General features: G+C 43.6%; 1 protein-coding gene across 1 annotated transcript in view; it reads left to right on the forward strand.

Annotated features, from left to right (window-relative positions):
- LOC147458155 (putative protein S-acyltransferase 6) overlaps window positions 1–15,685 on the forward strand; it is a 40,483-nt gene extending 24,798 nt beyond the window's left edge. The window contains exon 5 of the mRNA XM_086512888.1: window positions 14,744–15,685. Within this exon, the coding sequence (XP_086369014.1) occupies window positions 14,744–15,262 (519 nt within the window). The 3' untranslated portion in view covers window positions 15,263–15,685. The remainder of the gene's footprint in view (window positions 1–14,743) is intronic.
- The last annotated feature ends 280 nt before the right edge of the window (window positions 15,686–15,965 follow it).

Raw genomic sequence — 15,965 nt, forward strand, 5'->3', positions numbered from 1 at the left:
CAGCAAGACCAACCGCCGCGACAACTCTGGCGTTTTCTCTCAACAGAAGGCCTAGCGTTTTTGCACTTGCAGATTCCCTACGACAATAGACAGCAGATCAGCCCTAGCGTTAGCAGATTTCCCCACAAGGTCAGTTTTCAGCCCTAGCGTTTTTGGTTTGCAGATCAACCTTAGCATTTTTGCAGATCTTCGCGACACATTCAGCCCTAGAACCAGCGTTTTCAGTTTTCAGCAGTCAAGCATCGCAGAAGAAGTCTCGAACCTCACAGACCTCACCTTTCCGCAATAGATCCTCACCGCACGGTCAGATCTAGCGTAGTTTGTAGTTTCAGCCCGGAAAACGCAGATTTCAGCCCTTAGAATTTCTAGATTTCAGCCCGTCTCGTCGTCGTCGACAAAGTCCAAGCATTGTAGAGATTTGTGCAATCAATAGTAGACCGTTCTCGCCATAGAGAGTGGAGCCTTCGAAGGAGGGTTTTACAACGTCTCTGGTGTCGTATTCTCTTCTCTATCTCTCAGTCTCATGCACTTCCATTCACTGTGCACATTCACTTTGTTTGTGTCCATTGCACTTTCTCATTAAGAACGGAAGGCTCTCCCTTCCGTAAGTAAAAGGAACCCTTGAGCACAGTTCGGAGCACATATCTTGAACAAAGTTCAAACATTCATTCCGTTGCACCTTACATTGGTATCAGAGCTTTGGCAGTGTTCTGTATCACTCAAGGAAGAACCACAAGAATTTTTTTTTGCTTGTTGCAGTCAAGTCCTCTTGGGCGTGTCAATTCCTAATCGTGTTTTTGAAGAGTGACAGGAAACCCAAGAAAGAAGGGCTTGTCCAACCTCCCCTTGTGCCTCTTTTCACTCATTGAGAGCGGACCGTGCACTTAGCTGCCGACTAGTCAACGTGAGGTGGAAAAAAGCAACCTTGGTGTGAGCGCAAGGCTGCCAAGGGGTGCGCCCGCGGAAAAGAGCAGAACTCGGGTGAAGAGAAGATTTTTCTCGAACACAGATTGCAAGCGAAAGAAGAACCCCAAGACTCAAGACCCACAAGAACCCAAGTCCTCGTGAACTTAAGAATCCAAGACCACAAGAACCCACGACTTCAGTAGATGGTCATCGCTCGAAGCGGACTGGATATTTCGCTTGGAGGTGATGAGCATGAGAGAGGCGAAGAAGAATTTTTCCCACCAGGAGGTTTTTCCGACCCTTCCCCATTTACGCCAAGGATTGCACTAACTCCTATGGAGGCTTTCAACAAGAGGATGATGGACACGAAGTTAGAAAGCGAAGAAAGAATAGCAGCCATAGAGCGCAAATACCAAGAAAGAATGGCAGCCATAGCGCGTGAGAGCGAGCAAGCACGCTTGGAAGCCAAAGAATTTGATCGCAAGTACGTAGAAAGAAAAACAGAATTGGATCGCAAGAACGTTGTTCATTCTCCATCTCTCATTTCTAATGTGCAGGCGAAGGAAAGGATTCAGGAGAAGGAGACTCTCTCAGTCTCCTCCAAAGCATGACACAAGATTTGCATGATGAATTGAATGATAGGGATACGCATGATGCTTTGAATGATAATGATAAGCATGATGATTTGCATGACCAAGATGTGATTTCTCACAAGCATGATGATTTGCATGAAGATGATGTGATTGTTCACAAGTTAGTTGCTACTTTCTCTAGTGAAGCTAACCTCATTGCAGATTCAATCAATCACGAAGAATCGATCTTGGCTCTCGAGTCGAGGTCCACAGAACCCCCACAGAAAGATTCAATCAAACACGAAGAACCGATCTTGGCTCTCAAGCTTAGGTCCAAAGAACCCTTACAGGAAGTACTATGTGTTCGAATGATTCGTCAGCACGCATTGATCGAGTGTTTCATTCGTGATCATTTCCTGTATTTTAGTCATCGTCTATATGTGATCCCTTTTCCTAGGCATGACATATTGTACATTGAGCACGTTTCACTCATGAATGAGCACAAATATATGTGGATTGTTTATGAAAAGCTGAAAAGTATGCATTGAAGGAAGTCACATTTCATGTCTCTTCCTTGGCACGACACAGTTGTAGAAAGAGCACATGAAAGTAGGAGCACCAAGCATGGGCATTTCCGTTGTGAATTGCCACAGTTGATTGCTTTAGATCCGCAGAGAAAGATTCGATCTCATGGTTTTCGTGTGTGTGATGAACGGTTTGGCACTCCGTCTATTTGTTCATCTACATTGCATGCGCAGTCTTTTAGAATACAAGATTTGTTCCGGTCACTTTACATGGAATAGGTATGTTCATGTTTTTGTGTTGGAAGTGGTTTCAGGAATTTTCAGCCATGGAGATTCTTGCAGAAGGAAGAAGCAGGCCTCTAGACGAAGTTGAAGCATTGAAGGAGCCACAAGTGTCGCTTTCGGCGCGGCCCAAAGAAGCAAGCGTTGCAGACCTTTATGAAGTTCAAGTACCGTGCGACCCACACATTAGAGTGGGCTGGCGAAGAGTCTCCTCCAGGATTCCGGATGCTATTGGCGATCTCTCTCGACGCCATACAGTTCGGTACCAACACCTCACTTTGAAAAGGAGGGGATGTCACGTGACACATCCAACCCTACTTGTCTGTGGACAAGCTACAGCATGACAAGGGTTCAGTCAAGTCAGTCTAGAATAGGAAGTGATATGGCACTTTTGTGAGTCTGTTCACAGACCGTGCATGTCCAGACACGTAGATTAGATGCATATCCTCTTGTTGCACACATCATGACGATCAGATTCCAGTCAGATCCCATCAGTAGCATTTTTACAGTGCATAGACCTATTTTTCCTATTTTTGATAGTTTTCGCTTATTATTGAAGTGACTTTTGTTGGAAAGTAGGTAGGGCAATTTTGCCAAGTTTGTATATAAGCAAACCTAGCGCTAGCACTTTCTGGCAGAAGAGGCAGCAGGAGCACCTTGCTCAACAGACAACTTCTCAGCAAGACCAACCCCCGCGACAACTCTAGCGTTTTCTCTCAACAGAAGACCTAGCGTTTTTGCACCAGATCAGCCAGCATTTTTGTACTTGCAGATTTCCGACGACAATAGACAACAGACCAGCCCTAGCGTTAGCAGATTCCCACAACAACACAATAGATTTCCTAGCGTTAGCAGATTTCCCCGCAAGGTCAGTTTTCGGCCCTAGCGTTTTTGGTTTGCTGATCAACCTCAGCGTTTTTGCAGATATTCGTGACAGATTCAGCCCTAGAACCAGCGTTTTCAGTTTTCAGCAGTCAGACATCGCAGAAGAAGTCCCGAACCTCGCAGATCTCACCTTCGCGCAGCAAATCTCGCCGCACGGTTAGATCCAGCGTAGTTTGTAGTTTCAGCCCGGAAAACGCAGATTTCACCATCTGCGTTTTCAGCGCGTCGTCGTCGCATCGACATCGTCACTGACATAGAGTCAGAATTGAGCAGATAGAAGATTTGCAGATTTCAGCCCTTAGAATTTCCAGATTTCAACCCGTCTCGTCGTCGTCGACATCGTCGGCAAGTCCAAGCATTGTAGAGATTTATGCAATCAATAGTAGACCGTTCTCGCCATAGAAAGTAGGAGGGTTTTACAACGTCTGTGGTGTCGTATTCTCTTCTCTATCTCTCAGTCTCATGCACTTTTATTCACTGTGTCCATTGCACTCTCTCATTAAGAACGGAAGGCTCTCCCTTCCGTAAGTAAAAGGAACCCTTGAACACAGTTCGGAGCACTCATCTTGAGCAAAGTTCAATCATTCATTCCGCTGCACCTTACATTCGTCATCATCGTTGTCGACATAGAACCCAGCGGTACCTTGTCGTCGTCGTCACCGTCGTCGTCGTCGACATAGAAGCCCGCAGTACCCATGAGTACCTCAGCACCCATCAATACCTTCAGATCCCGCAATACCCAGTTCTCGGAGTACCCTTCTGTATCTTAGTAGTACCCAACATCAGTATCCATTAGCATCAACATCTTTGCATTTAGTCATTGTATCGACATTGTCTAAGGTGCAGCGGAAGTGAATGTTGAACTTTGCTCAAGATGAGTGCTCCGAACTGTGCTCAAGGTTGCTTTTACTTACGGAAGGGAGAGCCTTCGGTTCTTTAGTGAGAGAGTGCAATGGACACAAACAAGTGAATGGACACTGTGAATGGAAGTGCATGAGACTGAGAGATAGAGAGAGTAGAGAATACAACACCAGGGATGTTGTAAAACCCTCCTTTGAAGGCCCCACTCTCTATGGCGAGAGCGGTCTACTTATGATTGCACAAATCTCTACAATGCTTGGACTTGCCAACGATGTCAACGGCGATGAGGACTACGACGAGACGGGCTGAAATCTGAAAATGCTAAGGGCTGAAATCTGACTCTATGTCGGTGATGATGTCGATGACGACAGTACGACGACGACACGCTGAAAATGCAGATGCTGAAATCTGCGTTTTCTGGGCTGAATCTGCAAACTTCGCGGGATTTGACCGTGCGGCGAGGATCTGCTGCGGGAAGGTGAGATCTGCGAGGTTCGGGGGTTCTACTGCGGGTACTGACTGCTGAAAACTGAAAACGCTGAGTCTAGGGCTGATTCCATCGCGAAGATCTGCAAAAACGCTGAGGTTGATCTGCAAATCAAAAAGGCTAGGGCTGAATTCTGCTGTCTGGAGAAATCTGCTATGGATCTGCTGATGCAACTGCTAACGCTAGGGCTTAATTCTCCTTTGCTGTCGCCAGGATGATGCAGATGCAAAAACACTGGCTGATCTGGGTTCTTGTCCAAAAACGCTAGGCCTCTTGGGGGTTGTGCTGAGAAGCTGCTTGTTGAGCGTTTGCTCCTGCTGCCTCTTCTGCCAAAAAGTGCTAGCGCTATGTTTCTATTTATACAAACTTAGTAAATTTGCCCTACCTACTTTCCAACAAAAGTTACTTAAAAATAATAAGTGAAAAATGTCAAAAATAGGGAAAATAGGTCTATGCACTGTAAAAATACTACTGATGGGATCTGACTGGAATCTGATGGTCATGTTGTGTGCAACCGGAGGATATGCATCTAATCTTAAGTATCTGGACATGCACGGTTTGCGAACAGACTCACAAAAGTGCCAGATCACTTCCTATTCTAGACCCTGGTCATGCTGTAACTTGTCCACGGACACATGGGGTTGGATGTCTCACGTGACACATTGAGCAAGAATACTTCCTCTGGCAAAATAGCAAGGGGGCCGTTGAGGGTTTGGGACCCGACATTCGGTGCCCTCTCTCTCTCTCTCTCTCTCTCTCTCTCTCTCTCTCTCTCTCTCTCTCTCTCTCTCGTATCTCTCTCTTTCATTCATTTCAGTTCTTTCAATTGAAGTAAAGTGTCCCTTGTGGTTATACAAAGTACTAGATCCAAGCTAAATCCTTAAACACTTTCGCTGCACCCTACAGTGACGTTCGAGCTCTTGCCATTGCTGATGTTTCTTGTCGTTTTCACTGCTGGTGGCTTTTGGTGGTTCAGGTTTTTGATACATAGTTGCTAAGTATGCTTTTGGTGCCAGATAGGGGGCGCCTTGGTTTTGGGGCCTTTTTTAATAAGTGGGGTAGCTGTCAGTTATTAAAAAGGTGTGAACCTGTTTAAAACTTGGTGAAAACTTGTGAGCTAAAAACAATGCTTACACAAACACTTCCCAGGTGTCCCTAGGTGCAACCTCATGTCACCCATCTTGTGACGCACTTATAGAACAACTCCTTCACGATGCTTAAAGTCACCCATGATCCATCATATGACACATTAGAGATGTCCATTTTTGATGGCTTTTTATCAGTTCTTGTCGATCTATAGTTTCTTACTTAACAGTTCTCAAGTGCACAAATGTAAATATCCTAATTTCATAACATAGAGAAAATAAGAAAATTGTCAATTTAGCAACATCTCTTTGGCTTGTATACAGTTGTCCTCGATTGTAGCGCTTGCATATTTAGAATCTTGGGATAAGGTGCGAGTGCAAGAAGAGGAGGAAGCTTTGCTGCGATAGCTCAGCAAGTGTTTGTTCGTGAGAAGTCTGCATACGGAGGTTGGTTTCCGTGTTGGGAGCAAGAGGTGATGAGTTATACATGAGATTTACGAGTGTTTGCTATCATGTTTGTGCTTTACAGGTACTCCATCTCTGAGAACGGAGCAAGGAGGCTTTGGCCCATGCTCGAGGATTCCGAAAACGAAATTTGGAGGCAGTTTGTGGAGCTCCTACGCTCTAAGAACAATCCGGAAGGTATCTGAGTTGAGAGCCAGACTCTTAGGTTCCTAAACGGGAAGGAAACGACCATCAAGTCTGAGATCTAGAATCACTTCGGTTCTTGTGCTTGTAAAAAGATTCTCCTCGTAATAAAGATTCTCTTTAGGGGGGGGAGGGAGCCCATCTTCTAGTCCCCAACACTGTGTGGATCTTCTTCCTTCTAGCTCTCTGTCAAGTTCTATTTATTTTATGTTTATTAATTGCTCGTTTGCGCTCCCGTTTGTGGCCGCTTGCTACATGAGCAAAGCCTCCGATGAATCTCGGACAATATGAACACAATCGAGAAAGCTACGTACATCATGTATTATGAATTGGATGTTTGTTGGATCCATACTCACCTTATTGTGAGAGACTATATGGCCTAGGTAGTGAATCACCGTGAGAAAGAACTCACTTTTCTTTGAATTGATATGCAACTCATGCTTACGTAATTCTTGAAACACTATATCCAAGTGCTTCCGATGTTCCTTTTCTGATAAAGAGAAGACTAGTATGTCATCAAAGAAAACTCCTATAAGGCTCGATATGGGCTGAAGACATGACCATGATTTGGTTGAATGTGGCACGAGCATTAGCCAAAAGGCATTACCAAAAATTCCTAAATTCCAAAGGTTGTGCACAAAGCAGTCTTATTCACATCCTCAAGGGCTATGCGAATCTGATGATACCCACTCTTTAAGTCTATTTGACCAAAGATCCTTGCACCTCGTAACTTATCGGGAATGTTATCAATCCGAGCAATTGAAAAGCGATTTGTGATGGTGATCTTGTTTAGATATTGGTAATTTGTGCACATTCGGAACGTGCCATCTTCTTTCTGCACCAGTAGAACTGGATAACAATAGGGAGAAGCACTTCGCTGTACCAGACCTTTCTCCCTTCAAAATGTCCTCTTGTTGAGCAAGACTTTACCTTGTAGGGGGGTTGGTTAGGAGGAGATTTGTGTGGTATGAGATCAATGCAATGATCTTTCGAACGTTATGGAGGTAGCTTGTTAGGAAGAGTTTCAATGAAACAATTCTTGTACCTTCCAATAGTTTGAAAATGCTTTAAGTCAAGACTCAAGAGCGAACTCTTTTTAGACCTATCCCTCTCGTGTGAAATCAGGTAAGCAAAAAGGCACTTCTTCATTTCCTTCTTAATAGAGATATTGCTCACAATAGGGAATAGCCAATCCCCAATATCAGCAAAATTTTGAACTTTCTTGCCTTCAAATTTGAAGGTGAGGGACTTCTCTTTATAATCAGAGACGAGCTGGATGTGAAAGTGCCATGGCATACCGCGGATATGTTGTTCATGCATCTCTTTGGATTCGTCCAGTCGGTCCGAGTTTCTCCAAGGGACATGTTTTAGGGAGTGGGGGTTGTTTTGTGGCCCGGCCAATGTGAGGTTGTTTTCTCATGTCGGGTTGTGTTACCCATGTTTAGCTTTGGTTTTGTCTTTGTTCCATGGCCATTACGCTCCTGCAGGCTGTTCCCAACCTTGTCGATATTTTCCTATAGCCCTTTTGGGTTTCCAATGCCATTTTCTACTATTTTGCCCATTTATGAGGTCATGGGGGCTGGTCGACAGCTGCCCGTCCCAGACCTCTGGGGGTATATATGCGGGGTTGGGCCACTGGAGGAAGGCAATGTGCACAGAGTCCCTTGGGTGAAGGGCGCCCCTAAGGGGCAGGCCCTAGGAGGGGCGATGGGGAGGGGTCCAAATTTTGGTCCAGACCAGCCAGTGTTTTTGTTGCAGATCAACCAACGTTTCTATTGCAAATCAGCCCTGTGTTTTCCCATCTAGCCCCAATGTTTTCCATTCCAAGCATTAGGGCGGTGTCAGAGGTAGTTGATGGGCAGCAAGGACATTCCTCCTTGCGATTTTCTCCTCAGAGCATCCACACGGAGAGGATGCGATCACCTAGATGCAGAACACCATAGCATAGGTGCAAGCACCGGAGAGGAGGTGTTCCATGCTCTCGACACGAGACATGTTTCCCTCTTTCTCCCGAGCAGTTCTCTTGCCAGAGCCTTGCTTTCACATGAGGCTAGCTCAACCCATGTGGAGGCCGTGTCAGTGGTCTTATGTCCATGAGCAATTGGTAGTGTCAGTAGCAGTCACAATTGTGTGTTCCTCGGGTCTATCCATTGGGCATGTCAGATCTATGCCCGACCACCGATGGTCACTTGTATGAACTGTTTGTCAGCATGGAGAGCCTTTCCCAGATCTCTCTCTCTCTCTCTCTCTCTCTCTCTCTCTCTCTCTCTCTCTCTCTCTCTCTCTCTCTCTCAAATGACGTGTCTCTTTCTACCTCAGTCATCTCTCTTCTCCTCAGGTATGCCTTGTTCATGTATGTGGCATTGCAAGTGTCCTAGATCGGAGTCGGGGTGTCCACCGAATCATGAGCCAATTCTTGTCTTTGGCACAAACTGATGATGTGGCATGACCTAAATTAAAGACTTTCAAATTATAAGTTGTTCCAACTTATGGGCAACTGCGGACAAGGCCAAATGGACACCGAGAATTTTAAAAAATTGCGTATCAGCTACTGACGTGGTTGGCTGTACGTATGCCCGCCAATTACGTTGCTGATGTGGCAGGTGTACGAAATTCCGCGAACTACGTTGGTCGTTTTGGGCGGCAGCTTTTGACACTAGATGCTTTTGGAACTGAAGCTTTTCATGTAAATTGCTTTTCCAAGGTCAAGGGCCTTTAAAGAAGACCCTAGACTCATTGTACTTGCTCAATTGTTAATACAAAAAGAAATACCGAAAGGGGCGCCAGTCTTAGGGGCCAATCTCTCTGGGGCTTGGGCACAGAACTACGTTGGGCAGTGTCAACTCAATTGAACCGTGATTTAATTTTGTGAAGTGCTTTAAGTGAATCTCTCTCGTGTCACGATAGTTTTCAGACTTGGGGTGTCCAAGTTTGTTACAGTGGTATCAAAGCTCAATCGATTTCTCTTCTATCGAGAAATCCCATCCCTTTTTTTTCGTGACACACATGGATTCATGCAAGAATCAGACGACTCCTCTTGCCACCTCGAGAACGGGAGGCAATACGGAGAATTCGACTGGAGTAGGAGAGCACAAGTACGTGCCACCTCGGCCTACGGAGTACTATCTTATGGAGATGCAACGTCAACAACTGATGAGTGCGCAAAGCAGATGCTCCAATTTGCAAAGGATCCATAGTATGCCAAATTTTTGACCCGATACCCGATGGATGAAGTGCATATGATTGACCAAAAGCCATCAAGTCACCCATAAAACTGGCCCTCAAGCAACCTCCTACCCCAAGGATGTTTACTAGACGAAGAACTTAATGACGTCGTCAAAAAACAAATCAATCAACTTCTATAAGCGAAGAAGCACAAAAAAGGGGACTGACTACCCCGGTTACCTGGGCCGTCAATCTTCTTTTGCAAATGCACGAAAGCAGAAGAAGCATGTACAATTCGAAGGACTATCCAGTTCTGAATGGATGTAGCAGGCTAGCTTTCTTAAGTCGCTCTGCCTTATTGACTTTACACTGAGTGCATCTCTTCCAATAGCTCTCTATGTAAGAGCGCATCCTTGGGCAATAGAAATATCGCTTGATCAATGCCAAAGTTCTCTGGGTGCCTGGGTGCTCAGCGCTAGGAACATCGTGGCATTTGAACAAAGTCATTTGTCGAACCTCATCGATTTTCGACACACAGACTTTTCCATTTCTGAACAATAGTCCACCTCTAATGGAATATTGTCGTTGTCTCATCTCTTCAGCACGACTCACTTGGGTCTCCGGACCACCCAAGCGTGTACACGAGTCATACCCCGCTTTAACCTCGTTCTATATCTTGCCAAAATAGCTATCGGAACGACATGCCCCTCGGAGAGAGAGATAGAAATACGTCGACATTTCAGCCATAGACAAGGCATTACCTTCAGGAACCCGGTTGAGTGCATCAGTAACTCGATTGCTAGATCCTTTTCTGTAACGGATCTCAAAGTCATCTAGCCTTCCGGTATCTAAGATCACCGTGATCATAGACATAGCGCAATGAGTGGTGATCTATCCATGCAACAAAAGTAGAGCCATACAAGTAGTACTGTCATTTCCTCGAGGCGTGGGCTACGGCGTAAAGCCATAGTTACATGGAACGGCGGGTCGGGGTCGGGAACGGGGACGAGACAACAAAAGATAGGGAATAGGGATGGAGGTCGGATTGGTTGAAAATTTTTGACCTACACACATGCCACACACATAGAGCATCACTTTGACCACAAATTTACACTAAATACACCAAAGAATATGAGTCGTATAGACGCAAATGAGTTAATAAAACATTGATGGATACAAAATGAAAAGTACATGCCACAAGGGCTCAAAAAGGACAAGGGTAGAGGTCCGAGGAGAGGGTAGACCGTAGAGGCGAAGGTAGAGAGGAGAGGCTAGACCGTAGTGACGTAGAGCAGTTGGCTTGAGAGTTGAGAACTTGAGGTGGAGAGCTTGAAACATAGTGACCCAAAGGGTGGCTTTTATAGCCATTGGGTTGCTTCAAAGTTCCAAAAAATGGCTGTTGGAGTGTAACCGGCCATTAAAAACAGTTAGTTTTTCAAATTTTAAAAAAAATTGACCATTAAGTGTCGTTCGTCCCCGGGACGTTTTGGCTGCGTTTCCACTTGGCATGCTGTTTTTCGTCCGTTCCCACCCGTCCTCGTCCCGGAACCCAGTCTCCCCTGTCTCTCGTCCTTGGCCCCTCCGTCCCCTGTTACTATGGGTAAAGCTCCTTTTCATACGTTGGATAATACATCTCAATGTTGGAAAGTTTCTCACTTTCAAATGCAGTAGGACGTCCATCTTGGTATAACGCCACACCAATGGCATAATCACTATCATCCATTTCAACCACAAAGGTTTGCTAGGATCCACAATGTGCAATATTGGCGTAGTAGTCACCAACTGCTTTAGTGTCCGAAAGCCCTCGTCGAGACGCTCATTCCAGACAACAGGGCAGTTATCTTTATGGTGAGGACCCGAAGTCCTTGGTCATTTTACCCCTCCTTTTAGAAGTTGTGTAAGTGGAGAACCAACTTTGGAGTAGTTCTTGATAAACTTGCGAAACAATCGAGTAAAGCCTAAAAAAGACTTTACTTGGTGCATTATTCTTCAGAATGGACCAATTTTGTACTTTATCCAACTTTTCAAGGTCGACGCGAATTGCATCGCAAGTAATAATATAACCCAAATATAGAAGCTCTTTCTTGAAGAATTGACGCTTTGAAGAGATTGCCTTTATAAGCTCAAGAAAAAATGAAGCGACCTTGTAGAAAATTTTAGGTGAGTCTCACACAATTTTGTTATAGATAATTGAAAGTTTCATGTGCAAAAAAATTGACTTTGGAGTATATAAAATAATGAAAAGTTCCATGTGTTTGATATAGTTATTTCAAGCATATTGTTGTATACAAAGAAAAATATGTTTTGGATGTATTTGTGAGTTTTAGAAAGTGATACATTGCTTTCCCTTTCCATTGAGCACTCAAGGTGGCAAGTAGAAAGGCTTTGGTATGCAACAATTATTGGATCATTTTAAATATTCAAAACTGCATAAGAGAAAACTTTCATATTTTCATTCTTGAGACATAAGCATTCAAAACCTCAAATAATATCAAACTTTCCATGTAAATCAACTAAATGTATCAAATTACGTGGTACATACACAATTGGGGTGCCTAAAACCTTGGTTTCAATGCTATTATGGAGAACTCAAGATTTTCAAGAGTTTTTGCACGATAAAAAATTCAAGATAGAATTCAAGCAACGAGATTTAATTGAGTTAGGGAGCCCAAAAAATACGTAGTTTCTTGGTTTAAACATATAAAATCATTTGTATTTGTCAAATTGCACTAGAATAGTACCAATTTTATGAGGGGACCTTTGGAACACCAAAATTATGCTCTTATTCAGCACGTGCTCAAGTATGAAATTATGTTTATAGCTTCCATGTGACTTAAAAACTTATCTTTGAAGTGCATTCCATTGTTTTGTAACACTAAGCGCTAACACTCGGCTTTTATAAACATAAAAAAGGCCATCTCTACAAAAAGATATAAGAATTTTATGATTTTTTTGGCAAAATAGCTTGAAATTTTACTAAAATTTATGTCTTAGAACTTACCAAAATTCTCTCCATACAGATTGTATTTTGATACAGAGAAAAATCCATTGTGTTCTTTATCTCATAACCAATTTATGGTAGAAGCAAGGTGTAACAAACTTCTTTCTAGCTTGACAAAAAAATTGCCAAAACTTGGTAGAAAAACAGGACACTTTAGTGTCTCAGGACGCTTAAGTGTCCAATTACAAAACTAGTGTTAAGTTAACCAACTTCCACCAGGTGTATGCAATGCTCATGTTGAGCTTTAGCAAGACTCTTGGTGAGAACATCTGCAGGGTTATCCTGTGTATGGATCTTAGTCAAGGTGATTAAACCATCCTCCAATACCTACCGTATGAAGTGGTACCGCACATCTATGTATTTGGTACGCGCATGAAACATGGTATTTTTGGCTAAATAGACAACACTCTTGCTATCACAACCCAACACGGGTGTATGAGTAGGCATGCCAAGTTCTTTTGCAAGTCTGCCTAACCAAATGGCCTCCTTTGAAGCCTCTGTGGCTTAAATATATTCAGCCTCAGTAGTACTCAATGCCACAATTTTCTGCAACCTAGAACACCAAGAGACTGCACCACCAGCAATGGCAAAGACATATCCACTAGTAGATTTCCTGGTATCCATGTCACCTGCAATGTCTGCATCACAATATCCTTGCAACTTTAAGTCACTTTCCCATAACAAATACACTTTGATTGTGTACCTTTCAAATATCTTAGAATGCAGTTGACAGCTTCCCAATGTGCTTTGCCAGGATTCGACATGTATTGACTAACAACTCCCACTGCATAAGCAATGTCGGGACGAGTGGCAACCATAGCATACATGAGAGAACCACAAGCTGTGGCATAACGGATTCCCTTCATTGCTTTCAATGCCACCTCATTGTTTGGGCAATCTGCTTTGCTAAGCTTAGTGTATGGAGGTAAAGGTACTCCAAGAGGCTTAGCATCAGCCATATTAAATCTGTCAAGAACTTTTGCAACGTACCTTTCTTGAGATAAAAACAGAAATTTCAGCTTTCTATCTCTTTTGATACGCATGCCGAAAAAAGATCAAGCTTTTACTTATAGGGTTTGAGGCTCTGGGACTGGGATTTTAAATATCCTTCATTCTTTTTAAGTTGGGTGGGACTGGGATTTTAAATATCCCTCATTCTTTTTAGGTGGGTGGGACTCGGATTTTAAATTTCCATAAGTTGGGTGGGACTGGGATTTTAATTATCCCTCATTCTTTTTAGATTTAGGCCCCTTGGCCATTCTTTCTGGGTCTAGAACTTCCTCTGTGTTTAATATCCCTCATTCTTTTTAAGTTGGGTGGGACTGGGATTTTAAATATCCCTCATTCTTTTTAGGTGGGTGGGACTCGGATTTTAAATTTCCATAAGTTGGGTGGGACTTGGATTTTAAATATCCCTCATTCTTTTTAGCTTTAAGCCCCTCGGCCATTCTTTCTGGGTCTAGAACTTCCTCTGTTTTTCGGGTTCAATTTTTCTTGTCCTCTCGACCATTTCTTTCTAGTTGGGCATGCCACATCATCACTTTGTGGCTTCTACATAGCCTACACATTGTCACTCCTCTTTTGTACTTCCTTTGAGAGATAGGCCATTGAGCATCTCCCCAGGTTACACAGAATATAGCCCCTTTTCTCCCCCCAAAAAGAGAGAGAGAGAGAGAGAGAGAGAGAGAGAGAGAGAGAGAGGTTCACATCTCTTCCCACCATCCATGGAGGAGATATACAGCATCGTTGGTGGCAGAGCAGGACACATGGCTGCTGGATGTACCAGGAGGATAGAGTGTCTAGAGCAGAGACTTCAAACTGTGTTATCGGAGAGACAACAGACTTCATCTGTTCATCTACTAGTAGGACAGAGGCTGAGTGGGCTAGGAGGAGAGAAGCAAAGAAAAGGAGAAGAAGGCAGACAGAGGCTCTTCTAGTTTTACAGGTTCATATACGCAGGGTACCACCAGAGGCTCCTCCTTTACAGGCTTCATCCTCTTTGGCAGAGATATCACCAGCATCTCTTGAATCCATTAGGGTTACTGGAGATTTTGCTACACCATCTTCCTCAGCAGAGATACCACCTACATCTCCTAAATCCATTAGTGTACTTTGGGATTTTGCTGCTCCTTCCATGTATTTATGATTGTTCCTCTTGCTGTGCTGTGCGCATGGCACGGTTTGAGGAGAACTTTAGAGAGTGAGATTTATAAATATATATATATATATATATATATATATATATATATATATATATAGAGAGAGAGAGAGAGAGAGAGAGAGAGAGAGAGAGAGAGAGAGAGAGATTGGATTTATGTGGTTAACAGACAACCTATGAGAACTTCCGGTATCGCTATGATAAGAAAATAAACCCTTACAGTCGAAGTGTGCTGAAAAACATTCAAGAAATTCTTTGCTCCTCGATTCCACCATCCAAGGTGAATTTCCGGGCACAAGCCTCAGCAGATGTCCCTGGGTTTGGAAATCTTCGCTCGCAGCAAAGAGCAAGAGATGACATGGGTGCAATGGGCTTAAAGAGTGGAAAACCTCGTGGTGACGTTGAGATGGGAGAGAAATCTTGGATGGCCCATCCTGTGAAGGGCATGGAAGAAGTCAGCGGGTCCTTCTACAAAAATGAAGTAGTTATTGAGGAGGGCAGGCATGGATTCGAGGATTCTTTTCCAGAAGATTTCAGTAAATCTCTCTCTCATGAACATCAGGCTGCAAAGAATAGTGCTTATTCAAGGGGTGGTCGCCAAAGCGGAAACTGGGATTTTTCGCCTGAACTATTAGGATTTACAGCAGGCAATGGAGGACAGGGCATACAAGATCAAGGCAACAAGTGAGACTTACGATGCAAGCAGATGGAGTCTTTTCTTTTGTACATATAGCTTGAGAATTTACGGTGCCAATCAAGGCATGCATAAGAGCAGGCAGGACTTGGATACATCGGTTCTTTCATTTTTATGGTTTTGTTTTTGGGTTGGATGGGGTGGGGTGGGGACTGAGGATTTGAAGTAGCATTGTGAATGTGTCTTCCTTCATGATTAAGCCTTGTTCTTGGACCCACAAATAGAGGGCACTCCACAACTGTGGAACTTCTCAGCTCATTGGATTACTTGTGGAGTCATGGTGTGATGTTATGTAGATATAAAATCAGACTCTTTAAGGTTCCCATGAACAATGCATGCGATGGTGTCCTTGATATTAGTTTGGTTGCGGTCGCGGTGGCAATACCTTCCATTTATTTATTATTCTTTTGGGGTCGAGCATTCTTATGCAGTGATCAGTATATATTACTCAGGTTTGTTTTGCAGTAATCTCAATTGTGGACCTCCCAATGCTAAACCTAGGTAGTGGCAAGCCAAAGCAACAAACACTTTTGCAATTTCCAAAATGAATTGAAAACTAACATATAAATGAAAGGAGAACAAATGCAATATAGAAAAATATTAATGGACATCAAGATGGAGAAAACATTTGCACAAAGCTAACCCAAACAAGCACACAGAGCCAATCACATGCCTTTCAGAGCATTCAGAAGGGACA

This window comes from Adiantum capillus-veneris, chromosome 5 (assembly GCF_014529385.1).
Source record: "Adiantum capillus-veneris isolate H3 chromosome 5, ASM1452938v2, whole genome shotgun sequence".
NCBI lineage: Eukaryota > Viridiplantae > Streptophyta > Polypodiopsida > Polypodiales > Pteridaceae > Adiantum > Adiantum capillus-veneris.